Source organism: Chinchilla lanigera, unplaced genomic scaffold, assembly GCF_000276665.1.
Source record: "Chinchilla lanigera isolate Chin_1 unplaced genomic scaffold, ChiLan1.0 scaffold00031, whole genome shotgun sequence".
Taxonomy (NCBI): Eukaryota; Metazoa; Chordata; class Mammalia; order Rodentia; family Chinchillidae; genus Chinchilla; species Chinchilla lanigera.
The window spans coordinates 3,246,090-3,269,765 of NW_004955432.1; the positions used below are offsets into that span (position 1 = coordinate 3,246,090).

Genomic DNA, 23,676 nt, shown 5'->3' on the forward strand with positions numbered 1-23,676 from the left:
AGGCGGACTCGTGCGGTGAGCAGCGGGGCTGCGTGGGGAGCGAGGGTCGGAGCCCAAGCTGCCAGCTTGAAGGAGGCGTTCTGGGCTGCTCGAAGGTTAGCGGCTTCGTGAGGAGACGTTGTGTGGGGTCCCCTCCCCCACGCCGCCATTTCCCCGAGCGAGCGGCTGCGTTTTGCGTGTTGGTGCAGGCGGCTTCAGGGAGTGGAGAGGCTGAAGCAGTGGCAGAGCTGGGGTCGCGCAGTGTTGGGAGCCGGGCACCCGCGTAGGAGGAGCAGCGGGCGGACGAGGCCGCGGGGACGCGGGGCGTCGCACTGTGTGCGGGACCCCCGGCCCGGTGCCGGGCCCCGAAGCGGCCGCGGCGGGGTCGCTGCTCCGCGGCTTTGTTTCGCGGTGGGGGAGGTGCGGGCCGCGGTCGGGCCGCGTGGTGGGGGGAGGGGCCGCCCGGCTCCGCCTCGAGCGCGCAGGCGCCATTACGGCCGCCATTTCCTGTGGTCCGGGTGCCGAGCTGCGCCTCTCTCCGCCGTCGTCTGGCGGGCGCCGCGAGGTGGGAGAAGAGCGGGGCAGGAGTGCGCCGGGCAGGGAGGGCTGAGACGGACTTAGCGGGGCTCTGAGGAGTCTGGGGGGGAGGCGATTGCCGTGGCGACCCTGTCGGTAAGACCCTGCTGGTGTTGCGCGAATTCCTTTCTCTAGATCTTTCTCTGACACTTCAGTTTGAACTGCATGGCGGGCGGGGAGGAAACGGTTTTAGTCGGTCGTTAGGGAAGCGATTGCCCTGGCCGACTTCGTTGGAAGCGGAGGTAACCGAGTGTTGCCTCGGCTCTGAGCCGCTCTCCGCTCCCGCCGCCCTTCCGGCATGGAGAGCCCAGGGCTTTTGTGTTGAGGTGTGATTGTCGGGCTGCGTTCGTTACAGCCTCCTTTGAAAGGCTCGCTAGTGACGGGATTAGCGTGCAGAAGCACCATTAACCTTCAAGAGTAGTAGTTAAGTTACCCTTTGGGGGTCTGATGGCCATGGCTTGCGTTTGCCGTTGTATCTGTAAACTCGAAATTCCTGAGAACAGTGTTTTTAGTAGTCAGTCCCGAAGCAAAAGTGACTCGAAATGTTAATGTAGAAGTAGTTTGGGCGTGAATAAGCGCAGCTTACCTTTTCACAAACTTAGGCTTCATGGACAAAATTTAAGTACACATGCTTGTCGCTTTTCAAGCTTTAATGAAAATATAGCATGGGACAGGTTTCCATGATGAGACAACCCGCGCTAATATATATAAAATTTCTTTTCTGGCAAAGAAATCCGCCTCCTTTGGATCTTGTTAGGCAGTGGCTTCAATTTCAAGATCCAAAAGTGAAGTCAACTCCTAGAAAGAGCTGTTTTGTGCTCAGATTGGAGTTACCAGAAATTAGAGTTTAGTAATAACCAAAACAAAGCAAAACTGATTTGTGCTGGTTTTTATAGGCTACTGCAGCATTAGTGTATCAGTTGTTGGTCCTGCCTAGAACACTACAGTTCCGTTCTGCAAGGATATATAACTGATACGTTTTAGAAGCAGAGTCTTTTATTTTAAAATATTGAGCAAGATACACAGCTTATCTTCCAATAAGCCAAACGTACTAGCTATTTCATTTTTCGACAGATTGGTGTATCCATTTAATACAAGAAAATGGAAACTGAGCAGCCTGAGGAAACCTTCCCCAACACTGAAACCAATGGTGAATTTGGTGAGAAGACACTTTATTGTAACAGTTGTATTTTCTGTTTCTTTAATCTCATTATTCTCTTATGATTGGCATGGTCTAATACACCATCCTTACCTCTCCGTTTCCGTTACATTTTAGATTTTATGAGCAGAAGTAACTATGCTTTGCATAGTAACTAAAACGACAGAAATCAATTTTGTAATTTCTAATCCTTCAGAATATTTAAAATGTTTTATGTTGGATCCAACGGAGGGTGAAAGCCAAGACTAGTGGTGCTTGTACTTTTTTCTTTTGTAACATACATGAGATGAGCAGTAAATCATTTTAACCTACAGGTTAAAGCCAAAAAAGTAACTCGAATTTCTTACTTAATCTGAACTGTTGATTTCTAGGTAAACGTCCTGCAGAAGATATGGAAGAGGAGCAAGCGTTTAAAAGATCTAGAAACACCGATGAGATGGTTGAATTACGAATTCTGCTTCAGAGCAAGGTGTAAAATTTTGTCCTTAAAAATTTGAAGGTGGCTCACAGTAAAAATAGAGGTTTAAATTCTAGTTTCGCTCCCGGGAAGCTTTTTTTTTTTTTTTTTTTTTTTTTTTTTGTCTTTTTGAGACAGGGTCTCACTATGCAGTTCAGGCTGGCCTTGAGCTCACTTTGTAGCCCAGGCTGGCCTCAAACTCAATGATCCTCCTGCCTCAGCCTCCCAATTACAGGCGTGTGCCACCACACCCGGCTCACTTTCGGCTCACTTTTGGAGCTTTAAAGTTGGAAGGTGTGTGTGGTTGTTTGTAAACAAAACTAAGCTCTTGATAATGGTGTTATTTTGCTAATTCTTAAGGTGCACATCTTCGCTACAATAAGCTACTACAGGTGAAGCTAAGAGAAGAGTAGAGTGTAGGGGGACCAAGGATGTAGCCGAGTGGCGCAGCACCTGAAGGCCCTCAGTTCCAAAGAGTGTAGAGAAAATAATTCTTAATGTGTTCCTGGGCTCCCAGGGGGGAGCATCTTGGTTAATATTTGTATGAAAGTGCCTGCTATATGATGCGGAAATTATTCTGATTCGTTTTACAGCGCTTTAAAATTAATCTGTAATTAAGTTTTGCATCATATATCAGGCATTCTGAATATTCCAAAGCTCAGTCTTAAAATACTACTTGGGCAGGGCATTTAGCTCAGTGGCACAGCGCCTGCCTGGCAAGCGCAAGGTCGTGAGTTCGGGTCCGGTACCGGTGGGAAAAAAAAATACTTTTTAACACATAGAGAATCTTGATTGTTCCCCTCCCCAGTGATTATGCTGTTCCCCTATAGGTAATGTATAGGTAGCAACTGATACTAGAGATCTGAAGGGTAGGACTTAATGCACAGGTACACTAATTTTAGAGAAAGGCAAAATAATTTTTTGTATCTTTTTCTAGAATGCTGGGGCAGTGATTGGAAAAGGAGGCAAGAATATTAAGGCTCTCCGTACAGACGTAAGTATTAACTTAAGCTACTAAACAAGCAGATTCATCATATGTGTTTCTAGAAGTTTGAAGGTTTACATAATAGAAATCAATGTAGCTACACGCCATTTTTAAGGTTGGGTTACATGATTTTGAGGTTTGCCATTCCTGTTTTATAAAAGCCCAGATTTCATAGGGTGAAAGGTTTATATTAAACTTCTTCACCTTCTAGGAAGATTCTGCCAAATATTCACTTAGACAAGATATAACATCTTAATTCCAAAAGTGGCAAAGTGTTAAAATCCTTAATTATACCACTTCCCAAGTGTGTGAATCAATTACAGTATTACTGAAAACTGATGTTAGGTAGCTATTTAAACCCAGGGATTTTTATTTCCTTTTTTTTAAAAAAAAAAAAAAAAGCCATCCATCTGTTCTTTTAGCAGCTTGCACAGTGGAGCACAAAGTTCTTAGAATTGAGATTGCATGATTTAAATGTGGAGAAAGAGTAGGCATGTAATCATATACTTGGGAAATCGTCAATGCCTATTATTTGAGTCTTCGTATTTTATAGTGGGTTGACTCTTGTGATTAGACACATTAAAGTTGGCAGTTAACAGAAGTAAACATTCATAGGACTCAGCTACACTAAAATTTCTAAATTTTTTTCTTGTAGTGTATGCATTTCTTAATGTTTTTCTTGCTCAAATTGAGGCAAATAACTGTGTTGAGTACTTATTTGACAGTATTTCATTTCTCTCTTGGTCACAGATCTTTGTATGTTTCTCTTGATTACTGTAAACTGAACTTGAAAATTTGTTTAGAATTTTTACAGACTTTCTTGTTATGCGCTAGGATGCATTTTGATCCTCAGGGAACCAAACCAGTCTTATTAGTTGTGGTTTTTGGTGTGGGAATTTTTTGTTTTGTCTTTTATAAACCTCTCCTTTTAATCCAGATGTTCTATAGTATTATCTGGGTTATTAAATTTCCCCACTTTCCTCAAGAATTTCAGTAAACTTTGAGTCATGACAGGTTTTGTGTCTACCCTCATGAGCCAGCCTGCTACTGAAACATCGTTCGTTTTTTTTTTTTTTTAAACAGCTAGAACCATCATTTAAGATCCTTAAGTGTTAAGCCACGGTCAGATATAGAGAAGTCCATTATTGTGTTAGTCTTCAGAACAACTTAAGCTTGTTTCATTAATTGAGAGTATGAGTATAGTTTGTATTAAATTAAAATTTATTGCTTTTCCCCCTTTTCCCTCTCCTTGTTTTTTTGGCCATATATCTCCGTTGCCCATGTACTGGATCGACTTACCCCTGCGTTGCCCACCATGACGTTGGCCCATCCGCCCCTGAACGCCCATGTGAAAACCCTGGTTGGCTATGCCCAAAAATGTGCTCGTTGCCAAACGGGTACCATACTTGACAACTTCTGATTGAATGCCCATGCCCAATGCCAACATCCACGAACGCCAATGACCAATGCAGTACAATGCCAGTGTTTCAGTCCCAGACAGCAGTGGCCCCGAGCGGTATGTCCCAACAGTTTATGCCTCACTGCCTGATTAGAAAGAGAGAAATGTATTTTATTACCTGCCTTTTATATAATTAAATAGTATCCCCTTTAGACGGTGTATTGTTTTTCAAGTTTCTGTCTTATTTTCCCCATTAAGTCTTTTTGTCACTGAACTTTTACCGTGAGTTGCCCACCCAAACGATCCACTAATTTTATTTCGATGGAAGGAGCACAGCTTCAAGTGTTGCATATTTGCTGCATTGTAAATCAAATTGTTACCAAAATAGTCTCTCGCTCTGTCTTTGTGGCCCACCTTGCTTCCCAACATTGCCTGTTCATAATTTTTTCTGATGAAATGCTAACTCTGGTTCACTCTTCCTTCACTTCTCATTTGTGTTGTCTTTGTTTTGTCTTGCGTTTGTATTTGTTTTCTTGCAGAGCCCATTAGTAATCTAATTTCTAACTGGTATCCATAACCTTACTCCAGATACAGTGTTCACCACTTGCATAATCCCCCACTTTGCCTAAGAGAAGGTGTGCCAGTTTTACCAATGTAACAGCGAGGGTTTCCTTAACTTGGTGGCGGGGAACATAAATATTCAACTCTGCTTCAGTTCTGGTCAGTTTATTGCCCACTTAATCTGAGCCCTTCCAAAAGCCCATTCTTTCTGTCTCTGCAAGTCTCCTAATACTGTTATCATGTCTGTATGGGGCATAAAATAAAATGCATGTGAAAATCTATAAATAGGTTTCTTTAAATGGGGAATATTGTTAATGTTGCTCCTGTAAAAGTTTGTATGACTACTGATGACAAACACAAAACTCATTTTTCTTTTTCACCTTTTTTGTACTATCTGGTATTTGTGATGTTTGGCAGCATATTGAGTATCAGTGCTGATATTGAAACAATTGGAGAAATTCTGAAGAAAATCATCCCTACCTTGGAAGAGGTAGGCTTACTTTTTTCTTTTGATATATTTGGCAATATAAGGGGGGATATTTAATAAAAGTATGTTTATTGGGCATCGTGGGGAGGGGGAGAAAAAGTGAATACAGTGATTTGTAGCAGAAGCACCTTACAACCTACTGTGTGATACGTAATATTACTATATATGAGTTACTAAATTCAGGCTGACCAAATACCAACTATTTGTGGTCATGTGTCTGGTATACATTTTAAAGGCTTTAGTTTACATTGTTTTTAATTAGAAACATTAATTGTGGGAATATGTTGAAAAGGGGAGAAGTTTAGCAATGTTTCAGGATGTTGAGATTCTCTGTCACTTGTTACATAAAGTATTTTATATTTAATCTTAGAGTTAAGTAATAGTTCCTTACTTATGTATAGTCTTAAAACTGTGTTGTAGTAGCTTTACCAATATATGCGACAATAGCCTGATCACACTAGACACTTAACCTATTACTCTTATTTTTCTACTTTCAGGGCCTGCAGTTGCCATCACCCACTGCAACCAGCCAGCTCCCGCTCGAATCTGATGCTGTGGAATGCTTAAATGTATGTCATAGTGCCATTGAACCCCACTGAAGTATGGAGCCTGGCCCATAGGATCAATTTTATTTTTAACATAGAGTACTTTTCCCATCGCTATAGAAAAAGGCTTAAAAACATGATACACAAATGGTCTTACAACTCACTGTTGACCCTGCTCCATGCTGCAGTGGGAATTAACTACATTTGCAAAGTGCTTTGCAGTCATTTTTATTATGGTGTTATTTGAATGTTAATAATTTTGTGGTAACAGCGACATGCTAAATGGCTGCAGTGTGGGTATGGTGTTGCAGGACCTGAAAATAAAATAGTTTTTTAAGGTGGTGCAGAATGTCCTTTTTGGGCCTGGCTATTGAGGATAATAAGCACATAACTGGTAAAGTTATTGAAATATAAATTCAGGTTGCTCACTGCAACAGTATAATTGTTATGCTTATAGCTGATAAGTATGTTGGGGGATTATTAATGGGAGACTAAAATTTTATAACTCTCCCTCCACAGTACCAACACTATAAAGGAAGTGACTTTGACTGCGAGTTGAGACTGTTAATTCATCAAAGTCTGGCAGGAGGAATTATTGGGGTCAAAGGTGCTAAAATCAAAGAACTTCGAGAGGTAAAGGCATTTTTGGTTTTTGTTGCCATATTCCACATAAAATAAAAGCTGAAGAGTAGTAAAATTTTGTCAGAATTCTTAGGCCATTGTTGGGTCCTATAAAAATTAACCAGGGTTTTATATTGAGAGAAACTCCAAGTGAAAACTAATCTAACATAGGAAATGTGTTTTTCAATGTATTCTAATGCTTTTTTCTTTTCGTAAATTTAATACAGAACACTCAGACAACAATCAAGCTTTTCCAAGAATGCTGTCCTCATTCCACTGACAGAGTTGTTCTTATTGGAGGAAAGCCTGATAGGGTTGTAGAGTGCATAAAGATCATCCTTGACCTTATATCTGAGGTACCTTCAAAGCACTCTTCGTTTACAATCAGTTTCGAGTAGTTTCAGAATGCTTAGTCTGTAACATCCTTTGCATAGAAAATAAGTGTTGTGTGGCTTTATATGGCTGAACTCGTTCAAATGGAGTCCCTATAATGGTGCTCTTAATGGGACATTATGTAATTCTTGATGACCTCAGTATATATTGTAGCCTTGCCCAAGATACAGATAGCCTCTGCCCTTGGGGTTAGTGACTCCATTAGACCCCATGTGGTGTGTGCTTGTAGTTTATAGTAAGAGGAGTCTTCTGTTTCTTCTAAGGTAGTAAAATTCACTTTTATTTTGAACTTCTCAGTTGTCTTTGTTCTGTTGGGGTGGAATGGCCAGTAGTATTTTTTTTGAAAATCCTTTTGTGGGCTTTGTCTGTCCCTTTGTTCCTGCTTCTTAGTATGTTCTGGGAAAAATAATTTGAAGGGTGGTATAAACGTTAGGATTTCTCTATGTAAGTTTGCTATATTTTTGTTTTTAGTCTCCCATCAAAGGACGTGCACAACCTTATGATCCCAATTTTTACGATGAAACTTACGATTATGGTGGTTTTACCATGATGTTTGATGACCGCCGTGGACGGCCTGTAGGATTTCCCATGCGGGGAAGAGGCGGTTTTGACAGAATGCCTCCTGGTCGGGGTGGGCGTCCCATGCCTCCCTCTAGAAGAGATTATGATGACATGAGCCCTCGTCGGGGACCACCACCTCCTCCTCCTGGTCGAGGTGGCCGGGGTGGTAGCAGAGCTCGGAATCTTCCTCTTCCACCACCACCACCACCAAGAGGAGGGTAAGTTTTTTTTTATTCATAAATACAAGAGGTTGCAATCTGGTTGATGGAGTACATATTGATGTGTGTGATATGTAAATGGAAATTTATAACAAGTATTAATACTTGCAGAGATCTAATGGCCTATGATAGAAGAGGAAGACCTGGAGACCGCTATGATGGCATGGTAAGAAAATCAGTGTTCATATCAGGGCTGTAAGGGGTCTTGAGAATTAAGGTAAAATTTTGTTGAAGATTCTAATGACTTAGATAACCATTTAAATAATTGCTTCTGTTTGCTGCTTGAAGAAAATAATATATTGAGTGGTCTTTGTTTCCTCAAAATAATAACTGCTGCCACAGTATATTTGTTGGAGTATTTTGAAACAGTTATTTAAAAACGGTAGCACTGACCAGGTTAATGCAGGTTCATGCTAATACTTCTCTCTAACACAGGTTGGTTTCAGTGCTGATGAAACTTGGGACTCTGCAATAGATACATGGAGCCCATCAGAATGGCAGATGGCATATGAACCACAGGTTGAGTATCATTGAGTGTTAGTGTACATAGGAGTCATTTCAGATGCTTACCTACTTAACAATGAGCGTTTTTTTCTTCCTTCTTAACAATGTTGTTGCTTGGAATGCTGTGTACCTTGATCCTTTTTACCCTTCTGCAAGGATTGTTTTCTGAAATCCGTTCATTGGAAATACGCTAAGGCCAGGAATATATAGCTCAGTGACATAGTGTCTGCCTGGCAAGTGCAAGGTCCTGAGTTTGATTCCTGGTACTAAAAAAAAAAAAAAAAAAAAAATACAACTAGGGAGGAAATGGGAGGAGATTTTGATTTCTTAAACTGAGGGGGTTTGTTTTTTTTTTTTTTGTTTTTTTTTAATAAAAGATAGTAATTTCGGTTATTTTTGGAGGCAAAGTAATTTTCTATTTTTTCTTTTTTTAGGGTGGCTCTGGATATGGTAAGTTTTCCCCTTTATGAAATCAAACATTATTTCATACTTTCTAAAATGAACTTAATGCTCATTATTTAAATCAGATTATTCCTATGCAGGGGGTCGTGGCTCATATGGTGATCTTGGTGGACCTATTATTACTACACAAGTAACTATTCCCAAAGATGTAAGTATATTTAATATATTACAGGAATGTTTAATGAAACACATCCATGACTTCCCTCTTCTGTAAGTTTTCTTTAAATTCAAAAGGTTTTAGTAAAGCTCCATTTTAGGATTGAGACGACGATGTTAAGGACATCAGTAAGGTGTCATTCTAAGGTTTAAGCCTTTTTGAGTGAGTGTTAGCGCAATTAATAAAACCAGGTTTTAATCCTTAGTATCTTATTAAAATGTTAGTATGTGTAGTACACATAGATAAGCCAAATATTGACTAGTTTAGGAGATTCATTCATGAGTCGCTCTGAGTAAATTATCCCGAAGTTGATATTCTCCATGGTCATTGAGATCACAGGTAGTAAGTTTTCTTTAAAATATAAACGCTTGTATTTAAAAATCTTTTCAGTTGGCTGGATCTATTATTGGCAAAGGTGGTCAGCGGATTAAACAAATCCGTCATGAATCGGGAGCTTCTATCAAAATTGATGAGCCTTTAGAAGGATCCGAAGATCGGATCATTACCATTAGAGGAACACAGGACCAGATGCAGAATGCACAGTATTTGCTGCAGAACAGGTCAGTTGAAGTTGAGCTTTGTGTTAACTTGTACATTACTAAACCTTTAAAAGCTCTTCTCAAGTGATTTTTCCTTTACAAACCTTGGTGTTTCTGCCATTTGGGAATCTAACTTCTAAATATTCTAATAGCTTTGCTTTAATCTTCTGCTTTCTTACTAAAAATGAAGACATTCAATACTAATCTTGCTGGAAGAAGCCTTTAACCAAGCAAACTTCTCATTTTCTCTGGTGAAAACTGCTGCCAAAACCACTCACTTGTTACAAATTATAGAGAGCCTGTAGAAAATAATAGAAGATTCATTGGATGTTGGCCTAGTTCTGTGTGGAAGACTAGTGATTTTGTTGTTTTTAGATAACTAAATCGACAACAAATCACAGTCTGCCATATGGCACAGGCCACCTCTACAGGACAAATGATTGGTGCTGTAAAATGCAGCATTTCACACCTTACTGGCATCTCTTTTCTGAGTATTAACAACTTTCAATTTCATTTCTTAATTCTGCTCTGCTAATGTCTGGTTTACTGTAAATCATTTTTCCTGAATTTTATATTGCTTTTGTTTATAATTGCTGTTTTTTAAAATTCTTATTTCTAACTGTAATGGACATATTTATCATTTAATTTAGCATTGAAATTGTCTTGATGTTGATTAAAGATGTTACGAACAAAAATTCTAATTCGCACTTTTTTTCTTTTCTTTTATAGTGTGAAGCAGTATGCAGATGTTGAAGGATTCTAATGCAAGATATTTTTTCTTTTTTATAGTGTGAAGCAGTATTCTGGAAAGTTTTTCTAAGACTAGTGAAGAACTGAAGGAGTCCTGCATCCTTTTTTTTTTTTATCTGCTTCTGTTTAAAAAGCCAACATTCCTCTGCTTCATAGGTGTTCTGCATTTGAGGTGTAGTGAAATCTTTGCTGTTCACCAGATGTAATGTTTTAGTTCCTTACAAACAGGGTGGGGGGGGAGGGTGTGCAAAAACTAACATTGAAATTTTAAAACAGCAGCAGAGTGAGTGGATTTTATTTTTTGTTCATTGTTGGTGGTTTAAAAACAATTTCCCCCCATGTAATTATTGTGAACACCTTGGTTTGTGTGGTCACTGTACACATTTGGGGGGTGGGACAGGGAGGAAAGTAACAATAGTCCACATGTCCCTGGCATCTGTTCAGAGCAGTGTGCAGAATGTAATGCTCTTTTGTAAGAAACGTTTTATGATTTTTAAAATAAATTTAGTGAACCTATTTTGGTGGTCATTTTTTTTTTTAAATAAAGACAGTCAATTTTCAAATGGTGGCTGAATTTCCCAACACATCCCTAAACTAAACACTAAGTTTGATTTTCAGCTCCTCTGTTGGAAATATGTACAGTATATCTCTTAGATACAGGCAAAATATATTGGCAAATTCTCAGTTCTGGTGATTTCTTGATGGTTTCTGTCATTGCTTGGGAAGAAGTTCCATCATATGTATCATGCTTATAATAAGCTGGGGGATCTTTGTTTTTGCGAATGCTTGCCCGTTTTTCAGCAGTTTTCTGTTAGTAGTTGTACAGAACCACAGTGGGCAGCAGTGCTACAAATTGAAAAAATAATATAAGTATATTCCAGAAGCCTAATTGGCAGTGGGTTTTATTAAAATAACACTTGGTTATGGAAGTGATGGATGCTGAATAAATTCTGATTATTTTTATTACATTTCTCACCTATAGACTTACTAAACTATCGGCCTTTTAGTGTCTATTAGTTAAACTTTGTATAAATATATATACGTTTTTTCCATTGTATGCGGATTGCAAGAAAAAGATGTACCATTTCTCTGTTGTATGTTGGATAATGTAGGAAATGTTTGTGAACTATTCAAAAACAAGTTAAAAAACGTTCCTGTGGATGTTTTGTGTAGTATCCTGGCATTTGTATTGATAGTTTAAAAGTTTCACTGCACAATAAAACTCCCATGATGCTAGATTTGATGTGTACCCAGTTTGAAAAAAGGTTGGTTGACACCTGTAAAAATCTGTTGAAACGTTCCTCTTACAAGGAAATACAGTTATCTTACATATTTTTTTTGTGTGGAGTGTTTTTCTAGCTTTTATACATTAAATCTCAAGGATGGTGAATTTTAAAATTTCAGTAGGTAGGCTTTCCAGGGGAGCTTCTAAGAGGTAGCCTAACCAAATGAGAATAGTTGTAATTCTTCATGTCCTTTAAGGGTTGGGCAGTTTTTCCTGGGTATGTGATCATGTAGTGCATTTAATAGACCTTTCAAATTACTTAGGTAATTCTTGGGTTAGTGTTGGAGAGGTAGCATTCTCTGATTGGTACCATGTGAAATGTCAGAACGCTTGAAACTAGTGAATGCTTACCTGTTGTACAGTTTGCCCAAAGGAAAAATTTAGGCTACTTTGCCACATGAGTATTGTTACTAAACCTGCGTTGGGTAATTAGGGGTGAATTTGGGGGTTCTTTAGGGTGAAATAAAGCTTTGCAGAGGAAAGTCCCTGGTAGTGATGATTGAGTCAAATAACCCTACCGGAGAAAAGGATCACCAGAGATGACAATGGTTTTTACCAAGTGATGGCAAAGTAACAAATACACAGGCTGTTGCCTATGTGGTTTTCAACATAACTAAGACCAGTGTGTTGGACCTAGTGATGAGTAAATAAATGCTGTTCAGCACTGGTAATTTGAACTGCATTTTTGAGAGCAACTTTTGCATTGCTATTAATTGGCAAGTGACAAATGGCTGAAGATTGGGAAGGTTGGATATGAACATAAGCTTTTACAATTTATTGCGTAGAATAAGCAATCTAAGCAACTAGTACAACGATTTATGAAGCTTTTAGTAGTGTTAAGGTGGTCATAGTGGCATATTCCTATAATGCCAGCACTTGGAGGTAGCAGCAAGAGGGTCATAAATAGGAGCTCAGTCTGGGCAACTTAGTGACAGATCTGTAAAGACAGCATATAGTGTAGAGTGAAGGGAAGATCCTGAGTTCAATCCCCGTACCACAAAAAATATTTAGGTTCCAAAGGGGTTAGAATGAGCTTTTCAAGGTCTTGAGGCTTAAAACCAAAATGCCAACAGATACCTTGAGAAAACCAGATTGCGCCAGAGTTCTATAAAGCACTCAGAACTACAAGGCATAGTGGTTCATGCCTATAATCTTTGCACTCAAAGATGCTGAGGCAGTAGGCCAGCCTGAACTATGTAGTGATATTTTGTCTCAGAAAAACAAAACTAACCCAAAATCTTCTAATAAGTTTTAGTATTAAGTTTTAATAAACTAATACTGAAGGGGCTGGGGATTTAGCTCAGCAGCACAGCACCTGCCTGGCAGGCGCTGGGTTATGAGTTTGATTCCCAGTACCGGCAAAGAAAAAACAAATAAGATACTGAAATCCTAATCTCAGCACATACTAGAATATATAGTAAAGAGCATTAAAATCCCAACTAATTTTTCCATTGAAAAACATCACTCCTATAATCTCAGCACTTAGGAGGCTGAGGCAGGAGGCTAGCCATAAATTCAAGGCCAGCTGAACTGCATAGTGAGACACTGTCTGAAAAAAAACTTTTTATCAGAAATTTGTCCCAGCTAGACAAGATGGTCCACACATGTAATGCCTATATACTAGGAGGCTGAAGCAGGAGGTCAGTTTTGAGGTCAGTTTGGGTAAGTTAGCAACTTGAGATCCTCTCAAAAAAGAAAAGGCTGCTGTGGATGTAAACTCAGTGCATGGACCTTAGTTTTAGTCCCCAGTACTGAAAACAGGTTTGTCTCGTACTAGTTTTTTGTTGTTTATGGAACATGGAATTGAACGGTCCAAACTGCTGCATTCCCAGCCCTTTTTTTATTAAAAGGCAAAAGATTTATGCAATCTGAAGAGAAACCAGAGTATTCCCAGCACTTTTTTTTTTGTTTGGAGAAAACCTTGGTAAGTTGCCCAGGTGGGCTCGAGTTTACAATCCTGTATCAATGTCCCAGGAATACACCAGTGGCATGCCCAGCTTTTATGTACTGTTTTGGTTTTGAGGCAGGTCCTTGCTATGTAGTTCAGGCTGGCTTCCAGCTCTGGGCAATACTCCTAGCTCAGCTTCCCCAATCCTGGTTTTACAGGCTTCCTGGCCTGATGTGCTTTATTTTTTAAGTCCTCAAAAATGACATTGTCCCACAAGCAGATGACACGATTTGTTTATTGCTGCTAGATAAAGGGGTTTGTGGGTTTTTTCCTCTTAAAATGTTAGACCAGTAAAAAATTATGTCCATTGTTCAGTGCTGTGAAAAGTAATTTTTGTTGGAAGGGTAAATGTTCAGTCTTGGTACTTCAGTGTAAATCGACCTTATGTTACAGCTGTTGTTAAGATTTTCTCATTGCGTTTAACACTGGAGTAAAACTGACCCTTTCTCTTTTTTTCCAGTACTAAGGACTGAACTCAGGGCCTCCCACGTGCTACATGAGCATTTTACCACCAAGTTACAGCCTAGCCCTTTATTTTACTTGTAAATTTTGGGTTTTGGGCGTGGGGGGTGGTTTTGGTTGGTTGGTTGAGATATACTATGTATTCCAGGCTGGCCTCAGTCTCCTAAGTTTTTTGTTCTTTTATTTTTGAAATGGGGTCTGGCTGTGTGGTGCAGGCTGGCCTTGAATTCAGTGATCCTCCTGTCTCAGCCTCTGGAGTGCTGGAATTACAGGCATGCACCACCACAAGCAGCCTGAGTCCTTAAATTTTGAGACAAATTCCCACTAAGTCTTCCAGGTTGGTCTTAAATTTGTGATCCTCTTACCTTAGCCTTGAGTAGTCAAGATTACATGCCTGTGCCATTACACACAGCTGTATACCTTTTCAGTAATGTCAGATGGGTGCTTTGAAATGCATACATACAGTATACTGTTCCTAGCCAGGTGGGGTGCACGCCTATAAACCCTAGTACTCAGGAGGCTGAGACAGGAGGATCACCACAAGTTAAAGGCTAGCCTGGGGCTTCTTGGTAAGACTGTCAAAAAAAAAAATTAATAGATGATGGGTAGGTAGGTAGATAGTTGTTCTCAAGGTATGCAAGAACCATTGGGCTGGAAGGGTGAAGTAGTTAGCTAAAACAGAGACAATCCAGTCATTAAAGTAGTAATGAAGAGGGAATTTCATAGCACTATTGAGATGTGTTTAAGGAAATAGAATAGAGCTGAGTACAGTGGCACAAGCCCGTCCCCCCAGGCCTGGCAGGAGGTGAGGCAGAAGGATCACAAGTGCAAGGCCATCCTTGGTGGGATCTTTGGTAAGATCTCGTCTTGAAATAAAAAGGGCAGGGTAGCTACCGAGTGACATGCTTTTATATGCAAATATACATTGGAACTACAAGATGCCAGTGTTGTATGGGGCGGATTGTCCTGTTTGCCAGCTGAGCGACAGACACTACTAGCACATGGTTGAGGTAAACTAATATGCCAGCTATCATGACCTCAGATTTCTCTAGCCACCACCTCATTTTTGTCCAGAACCCATAAAAATTTCCTGTCCTCCCATCAGCTTTTTTTTTTTTTTTTTTTTTTTTTTTGGTACGGGGAATCAAACTCAGGACTTTGTGCTTGCCAGGCAGGCACTGTGCCGCTGAGCTAAATCCCCAGCCCCCAACAGCTTTTCCATTCCTCCAAATTCATCTCCGTCTCCTCACCCATGGCTCTGTAATTGTGAGAGAAATAAAAGGTGTAGTCACCAAAGCCTTGCAAAATCCTTTCTGCATGTCTTCTTCGATCACCACCACTGCCTCTTTTTTTAACCTGAAGATGAAATTTCTGCCATTAAAGCCAGGCTTTATGGAAGGTGGGGTGGGAACCATAAAAGTAGGAGGCATAAAGCTTGTGGCAACATGAAAAAGGTTAAAAGGGTCAAGGGAGAAGTTTTGATGAGAGTTGGGGAAACAGGAGAGGCTGGAAGCTTCCAGCCAGGTCCCTCTGGGTTCAGTGTGGGGCAGGACAGGATGACAGAAGAAATGCCAGACAGATGGAGTCAAAGAGCTGAGAAGCAGGGCCCAGACCTCCCTTGTACATTGTAACCCTGCAAAGTTCCCCTACAACCCCGGGAAAACAGACGCACAGAGGAGCCATGAGTGGTGGCTCTCACCCTTGAGCGCAGCTGCTCAGGAGGCTGGCAAGTTCAAGACCAGCCCTGCCACCCTGCTGCTAACCAACCTGTCTCAAAAGGTAAAAAGGAGAGCTGGGCCTGTGACTCGATGATAGAACTCTCCACTAGCATGTGTGAGACCCTGGGCTCAATTCCCATTACTACCAAAAAAGAAAAAAAAAAAAAAAAAGAGACATACTGATTTTTGGTATAAAAGTACTGACATTACACAGACACAAGATTTCCCTTGATTTCTGTATCATAAGAGGCACATCAAATGGGGGTTGGTGGGCTTGCCATGAGGAGGGGTGTGGTCACCGCACAGCCGGAGCTGTAAGGTAGGGATCCCAGCGGAAGGAATTCCAAAGGATTCACAGTCCTGGTGAGGCCTAGGGGGATCCAATCAGTAAAGAAAGACCTGGCTGGGCATGGTGGTGCACACCTGTAATCCCAGCACTTGGGAGGCTGAGGCGGGAAGATCAATGCAAGTTCAAGGTCAGCCTAGGCTATATAGTGAGTTCAAGACCAGCCTAAACTACACATTGAGAAGCTGTCTCAAAACAAACAAAAAGAGGAGACTATTTAAAACTGGGCCAGACCAACTTTTTATCTAGCAAGTTTGTGTGTTTTTTCTGCCATCAAGGGGCATGAGATTGTATGAGAAGTTTCACTTCAAAGTGGGCATAGGGCATTTGCGAACCCTGAAATTCCCTGTAGAGGCAAGAGTGGTAATAAGGCCAATAATACTTGTAGGCAGAAATGGTCTCACCCGAGTTGTACCTTTCTACACTATACCACATAGCCTTTTTTCTAGGTCACTTATCATGCATGTGTCTCAGACTGGCACCAGACTTTGTATGGAATCAGGCTGAAAGCTGTCTTCACCTGAGACCCCGCATGGCTAATTCCCACTGCCCTGCCCTGCTTCCTTCTGCCCCTTTCACCTGTGACTCCGCTCACAGTGAATGGTTTGTACCAGAACCCCAGGACTGGCCTACTTCCCTGACCTAAGAACAGCTGGAGCTGAAAAGTACCTCACCCAGACATCCTGGACTAGACCGTGATGCAGATTTGGGTTATCCTCCTCTGCGGAGTGAAGAGTTATTTTATGAAGAATTAACTGCATTGTGTTAGGACTGTTGTTTGTTTGTTTGCAGTCCTGGGGTTGGAACACAGGGTGTCACACAGGCTAGGTAAGCACTCTGTCACTGAGCTGCAGGTCCCAGCTCCCAGCCCTTTTTAAAAATTTTATTTTGAGACAAGATATCACTAGTTACCCAGGCTGAACTTGAATCTGCTGTCCCCTCGTCTCAGCCTCCCGAGTAACTGGGATTACTGGTATACATCACCATGCCAGGTGGCAGGACTGTTTTTGAAACTAGATGTATGCAGAGAAAATCGTTTGAATGCTAAACAACCAAAGGAACAAATTATAGACGTTTTGTTAACACCGCATCAGTTTCTAGGAGCACACGGTTTTCATTATGGAGTTTTTCTCTCCCCATTGTGTTGTATATAGACTTGATGAGGTAGAAGTCCTGGTCCTTAGAGGGCTTCACCACCCAGGAGGGTGGGTATTTGACTAAGGCTTGGTTAGCCAGGTCTTTCTCCTGGGACTTTTGATATTGAGTGTTATGATGCAAGCGGGTTGTAATGATCATAGTCACCTGTTCAGCAGCACTAGGACAGAGCTATGGGCAGTGCCTGCTCTCAATACTCTGAAGCTTCCTGGCTTCTGTTTATTATGAATCTGGTTTCCCAGCCTTCCCTTTTCTCCTGCAAACTTTTCATAATCTTTCAAAACATTCTTTTGCTGAAATGGTCAGGAACAGTAGTGTATGAGTGGAATCCCAGCAGGCAAGAGCCTGAAGAAGGAGGACTATGAGCCTGAGGCCAGCCAAGACTATGTAGAAAGCTTGAAGGGAGCCTGGGCTCCATAGTGAAACCCTGTCCCAACCCCGGCCCCCACAAAACCAATTTGCTTAAATTATCTAGAATCAGCTGGTACTTCATACAGCCCTTCAGTCAGAAAGGCTTCTCATGTACAGGCGGCATTGTTAATTCAGGGAAGGCAGCACCAAAGCACAGACAGTAACTCCCACCCTATCTCAGTGGTCCTTGCTGCCAGCCAATGTCACCTAAGCCTCGAGGGACACCAGGTCTGGGCTCATCAGTCATTTCTAGGGAGTGCCGGGCACTACCTCAAGTTTGCTATGAAATATCTGGGACAGTGAGCAATACTGTGAGTTTAGGGGCTTTTCTTTGTGCTTTCAGACTTCAGTAAAATGTCACACCTCATGAGTCATGCATATGATTTCCTTAGCTACCACTGAAGGGGTGGGATGATGCAACCTACAATTTTTTGACAGGGTCTTGCTGTGTAGTCCAGGCTGGCCTCGAACTCATAGCAGTCCTCTTGTCTCAGTTGGCTGAATGCTGGGATTACAGGTGTATGCCCACCTTGCCCAACCACAACCTACAATTTTGGAGGAGTCAACTCCCTATGAGACAGTGGATGAATAGGAAATAGGAAAGAGAATTTTCTCTCCTTCCATCACAAAAACTGCCCTAAAGAACAGTCTCTCTATATAATTTGTCCAGAGACTTCACTACTGACTTTACCAACATGCCTGGGTGACCAGTTGTGTGTCTACTCTACCTTGATAACTTCAGAGTATACCTCACTGATAAAACATCAGCCCTGGGCTAGAGGTACAGCCAGAGGCAGAGTGCTCACCTAGCATATGCAAAGCTCCTCTGTCTTATCCCCGGCACCACACACACACACACACACACACACACACACACACTCACTTGGCCCTTCATCTGTGGCTCAGTTCTGGTTTTGTCTATTCTCTGCTAAGCCTTGTTGGGGCATTAGTCTGTCACTTTGGGGATATTGAGGGAAGCAAAGTAACGCAGGTGTTTACCTTCACAAAATCTATTTTACCTGCATAACTCCTCCTGCATGAGAGAAAACCATAGCCTCCCGTCTTGCAGTGTTGATTGCCCATCCATTGCTCTTTGGCAAACTTTCCTCAACAATACCTCTTTTTTTTTGGTTGGTTTGTGTGTGCACAACTAGGGACTGAATTGAAAATAGGGCCTTCATACTGTGTTGGATCCCCAGCCCCCATTTTTTAAATTTTTGAGACAGGGTCTCATTAAACTGCCCATGCTGGGCCCAAACTTGTGATCCTCCTGCCTTGGCCCTCCAAAGGGTTACAGGCATGTCACCACTCCCAGCCCAATAATACCTCTGATAAAAGACTCTACTTAAATACCTGCCACAGCCTATCATGACAAAAAATAGAAGATACATCTGTTCACAAGGATGTCTTTCAATGAATGGAGTGATCTAACTTGAGTACTGTTCCAGAGAAGGAGATGTAGAAACACAACACTATTGATCATACCCTTTTTTCTGTCACCCTTTAAAATGTAAGGATAAAGTTGGGGATATAGCTCAGCGGCACAAATGCCTGCCTGTCAAGTACAAGGTCCCAAGTTTGATTCCCAGTACAAACAAACAAACAAACAAACAAAAAACAAATGTTTTTGGGCCTGGGATATAACTCAGTGGCATAGTGCCTTGCTTGGCAAGCACAAGGTCCTGAGTTTGACTCCTGGTACCAAAAAAAAGAAAAAAGCAAGGATAGACTAGGTGTGGTGGTGCATACCTGTAATCCCAGCACTCAGGAGGCTGAGGCAAGAAGATTGCCAAGAGTTTGAGATACAAACTGAGTTGAAGGCCAGCCTGAACCACGTAGCAAGACCTTGTCTCAAAAAGACAAAAAAGACAAAAAAAAAAAAAAAAAAAGCAAGGATAGGGATTATGTGGAAGTCAGCATTGCCAGGCATCGGGGGTAGTCCCATTACTCAGGAGGCAGATTATTCAAGGCCAGCTAAGATTACATAGTGAGACCCTGTTTTAACCTCCCCCCAAACAGAGGTCATCATGATGTCTTTCAGGCGGGCACAGTGGCATATGCCTATAATCCCCACTACTTGTAGCACAGGCTGGAGGACCCAGACTTTGAACCCAGTCTGAGCAACATGGCAAGACTTCATTTTCAAAAAAATAATAATTCCTCAAACATTTATAGCTATAGGGTAGAACTTCTGGCAAAGATGCTCTTTTCACTGATTGATTGATTGATTCATTGAGACAGGGTCTTGCTTTATAGTTCAGGCTGCCCTTGAACTCACTGTGTAGCACAGCCTGGCCTGGAACTCGCAGTAATCCTCCCGCCTCAGTCTTCCGAGTGCTGGGATCACAGGCTTGTGCCACGGTGGTGGATTGACAACTGGTGGTAAACTTGTAACACTCAGCTGAATTAAACCAGTGTGGTGCTGGTGGGGGGGTACCTGAGGATTGTCGCTAGCAGCATAAGAGGCAGAAGTGGAGAGGAAGAACAGAGGCTGTTGGGAGCTGGTAGAAGCTGTTGGGAGCTGGTAGAAACTGTTGGATGCTGTTAGGAGCTCTGAGGAGCTGTTGGTTCTTTTGGAGGAGCTCATCATGCTGGCTTTCCTGATGAACTTGGCTGTTCTCATTCTGCGAGGAGCTTGGGACCTTGTTGTCACTGAGAATGGCTCCAGTTCATTTTGGGGGAGCTCTGGTCCTCACTTTGAGCATCGCTTCCTGGCTCGAGAGAGGAAGATGGTGCACCGCTCAGTCTCCTGTCACCTTTGCTTTCCTGATGGGACCTCAGCTTTCCTCATCATCAGAGGAGCTCAGGACCTCACTGTTGCTGAGGATGGCTGTGGTGCTTTTCAGGGGAGCTTTGGCCCTTACTTTGAGCATCCTTTCCTGGCTCCAGTGCAGATCCCTCAGCCTGCTAGGACAGACTGCTCCAGACTTTCTTTTTTTTGTTTGTTTGTTTTTGTTTTTGTTTTTTTTTTGGTTTTTCTCCGGTACCGGGAACCGAACTCACGACCTTGCACTTGCCAGGCAAGCGCTTTTGCTGCTGAGCTAAATCCCCAGACCCTGCTCCAGACTTTCTAGCTTCCACCACTGACCTTTGGGCCTTCCCAGCGCAGATCCATGAAACAGGCCTGCGTGAGACATTTTCATGGGCTCTAGGCCTCCAGTTTGACTAGTTGGAGGCATTGTTATGGGCTCTAGATCTTCAGCTGGATTTATGCAGGACATTATTGTGGGATCCAAGCCCTCAGCTGGATTCTTTGGTCTTTAGTGCATGGGCAGATTTCCTGTACTCTCTCCTTTTATGGAGGGGCGGGGGTTACCAGAAATCTCTTTTTGTATATGATTCTTTGGGTGACTATTATAAATAATCTTATAATTAAGTGTCCTGTATTATATTGTTCCCCTTGCAAAACCCGGAACTACAACAGCCACCGTGCCTGCCAAAGATTTTCAGAAGAAACATTCTACCTAGGGGCTGGGGATTTAGCTCAGCGGCACAGCGCCTGCCTGGCAACCGCAAGGTCGTGAGTTCGATTCCCGGTACTGGAAAAAAACCGAAAAAAAAAAAAAAAAAAAAAAGAAAGAAACACTCTACCTAGGAAGGGTGGTAGATGCCTGTAATACCAGCACTCTGAGAGGCTGAGGCAGGAGGATCACTGCAAGTTGGGGCCAGCCTGGGCTACAAAGTGAGTTCAAAGCCAGCCTGAACTGCATAGCAATATCCTGTATAAAAAAAAAAAAAAAAAAAGAGACGAAAATAAAAGGGGATCCGGGATTGGAACGCTGGGAATGTAGCAGGTGCAAAGGCCCTGCACTCAATCCCTAGAATAGCAAAAAATAAACACTCAGTTGGCACATCACATTGGTGCTTCACTCTTTTTTCTTTTTCCTTCTGTGGACACATTCCTCTAAGTACAGAGCCATTTACAACATTAATGACAAAAGCCACATAGTGTTCTCTACTGCTTAAAGCATAATCCTACCCAGATATTGCTCTTCCCTTCTGATCATAAAATGTCAGAGGTGACTTCTGCCTTTGCTTCCTGTGTAAAACCTGAAGCTTTCACAGAAATAGCAAACTCAATGCAAAACCACTTTCAGGGCTGAGAATGTGGCTTAGAGATAGGATACTTGCCTTGGGTGAAAAAGGCCCTGCATTCAATCCCTGGCACCAAAAGGGTAAGCAAAATCAGCTTTCAAGGGGCTGGGGATTTAGCTCAGCGGCACAGCGCCTGCCTGGCAAGTGCCAGGTTGTGAGTTTGATTCCCGGTACCGGGGGCGGGGGGCAGGGGGGAACGACTTTCAAGTATACAAAAGTTGTTGATGGACCAGGTGTGGTAGTAGATAGCCAGTAATCCCAGCACTCAGGAGGCTGTGGCAGGAGGATCATTGAGAGTTTGAGACCAGGCTGGGCTACAAAGTGAGTTCAAGAATAGCCTGAACTGCATAGTGAGATCCTGTCTCAAAAAGATGAAAAAAACATTGTTGATGGTTTTATTTGTTTTTGCTTTTGGTAGCACTAGGGACCATACCCAGGGCTTTGTACATGCTAGGTAAGCAGCATCAGGAGCTCCAAGGAGTTACTGACATGTAATTAAAGATCCAAAAGTAGAACAAACTGAAGAGCTGACATAATCCTATTATTCCAGCTCCATTTCTCTGCTTTTCTTTTGGCCTTGGCTGGGCCCTCCCACATGAGTTGCCTTCTTATCCAGCTGCCATCCAAAGGAATGGATAATTCCAGTACTATACATGGAAGCTCAACCACATCTAATGTGTGAATCACTTCTGGGAAGTCTCACTGGAGGAGAGAGTAACAGCTTTTACCCATGCAATTTGCTGAGGTGAAGCGGGAAATATGCACAATTCTTCTTCAATTTCTGGCATCAGGGGTATTACTAGTCCCTACCATCTCTAGGCCTGAGGATGCTGAACTACATGGGTTATGGTTAAAAGAGGGAAAACAGAATAGATAGAACTCTTGAAGACTTTGGTATAGGCAAAGATTTTATGAGCAAAACCTTGATGGCACAGGAACTATCACAAAGAATTGACAACTGGGATCTCATCTCTTTTGCACAGCAAAAGAAATCAACAGAGTGAAGAGACAACCCACAGTGTGGGGAAAGATCTTTGCCAGCTGTTCCTCAGACAAAGGACTACTATCTAGAATATAAAGAACTAAAAAAAATCAGACCGCCAAATATAAAGACCCAATCCAAAAATGGCCATCTGAATTGAACAGATACTTTTCAGATGAAATAGAAATGGCACATAAATATATGAAAAAATGTCCAGGGGCTGGGGATTTAGCTCAGCGGCATAGCACCTGCCTGGCAAGCTCAAGGTCGTGAGTTCCATTCCCGGTACCAGAAAAAAAACAAAACAACAACAAAAAAACAAGCAAAAAATGTCTAACATCTCTGGTTATTCAAGAGATGCAAATCAAAACAACACTGAGATTCCATCTCACCCTGGAAAGAATGGCTCTTATCAATAAATCAATCAGTAACAAATGCTGGAGGGGATGTGGGGGAAAAGGAACCCTTCCCCACTGTTGGTAGGAGTGTAGATTGGTGCAACCACTGTGGAAAACAGTGTGGCAATTCCTCAAAAAACAAAAACTAGAGTTTCCATTTGATCCAGCTATTCCTCTTCTTCTTAAAAGAATTAAAAGCATCATACCATAGTGATAGATCCACACCCATATTTACAGCGGCTTAGTTTGTAATAGCCAAATCTTAGAAACTGCCCAAATGCCTATCAACTTGATATAGGGGAAATGCTGGATGTCAAATACACCGAGTTGCCAGGCATGGTGGCGCATGCCTATAATCCCAGCACTTGGGAGGCTGAGGCAAGAGGATCGTTATGTGTTCGAGGCCAGCCTGGGCTACAAAGTGAGTTCAAGGACAGCCTGAACTGCACGGTGAAAACCTGTCTCAAAAAGAAAAAGAAGGGCTAGGGATATAGCTCAGCGGCCTAAGTGCCTGCCTAGCAAG

The 23,676-nt window shown here is 42.0% G+C and overlaps 1 protein-coding gene across 7 annotated transcripts; it reads left to right on the forward strand.

Annotated features, from left to right (window-relative positions):
• Positions 1 to 11,685, forward strand: Hnrnpk (heterogeneous nuclear ribonucleoprotein K). 7 transcript variants are annotated; one of them, XM_005387941.1, is made up of 16 exons: positions 1 to 15; positions 1,630 to 1,714; positions 2,086 to 2,183; positions 3,109 to 3,165; positions 4,629 to 4,672; positions 5,534 to 5,606; positions 6,101 to 6,172; positions 6,668 to 6,781; positions 6,997 to 7,125; positions 7,634 to 7,941; positions 8,053 to 8,107; positions 8,377 to 8,460; positions 8,880 to 8,895; positions 8,973 to 9,055; positions 9,455 to 9,624; positions 10,333 to 11,685. In XM_005387941.1, exons 2-16 carry the CDS (start codon positions 1,657 to 1,659, stop codon positions 10,364 to 10,366), a joined length of 1,395 nt encoding a protein of 464 aa, XP_005387998.1. In that variant the 5' UTR covers positions 1 to 15; positions 1,630 to 1,656; the 3' UTR covers positions 10,367 to 11,685. The 7 variants fall into 7 exon arrangements, with proteins under 7 accessions (XP_005387998.1, XP_005387997.1, XP_005388001.1 ...); XM_005387940.1 differs by having other exon boundaries at positions 3 to 95; XM_005387944.1 differs by having other exon boundaries at positions 3 to 95; positions 10,393 to 11,685.
• Positions 11,686 to 23,676: the final 11,991 nt, after the last annotated feature.

Coding starts and splice junctions, on each gene's coding strand:
- Hnrnpk (XM_005387941.1), top strand. CDS start 1,657: ATGGAAACTGAGCAGCCTGAGGAAACCTTCCCCAACACTGAAACCAAT. Junction 4,673..5,533: donor GACAGCAGTGGCCCCGAGCG/GTATGTCCCAAC, acceptor GATGTTTGGCAG/CATATTGAGTATCAGTGCTG. Junction 7,942..8,052: donor CCACCACCACCAAGAGGAGG/GTAAGTTTTTTT, acceptor TAATACTTGCAG/AGATCTAATGGCCTATGATA.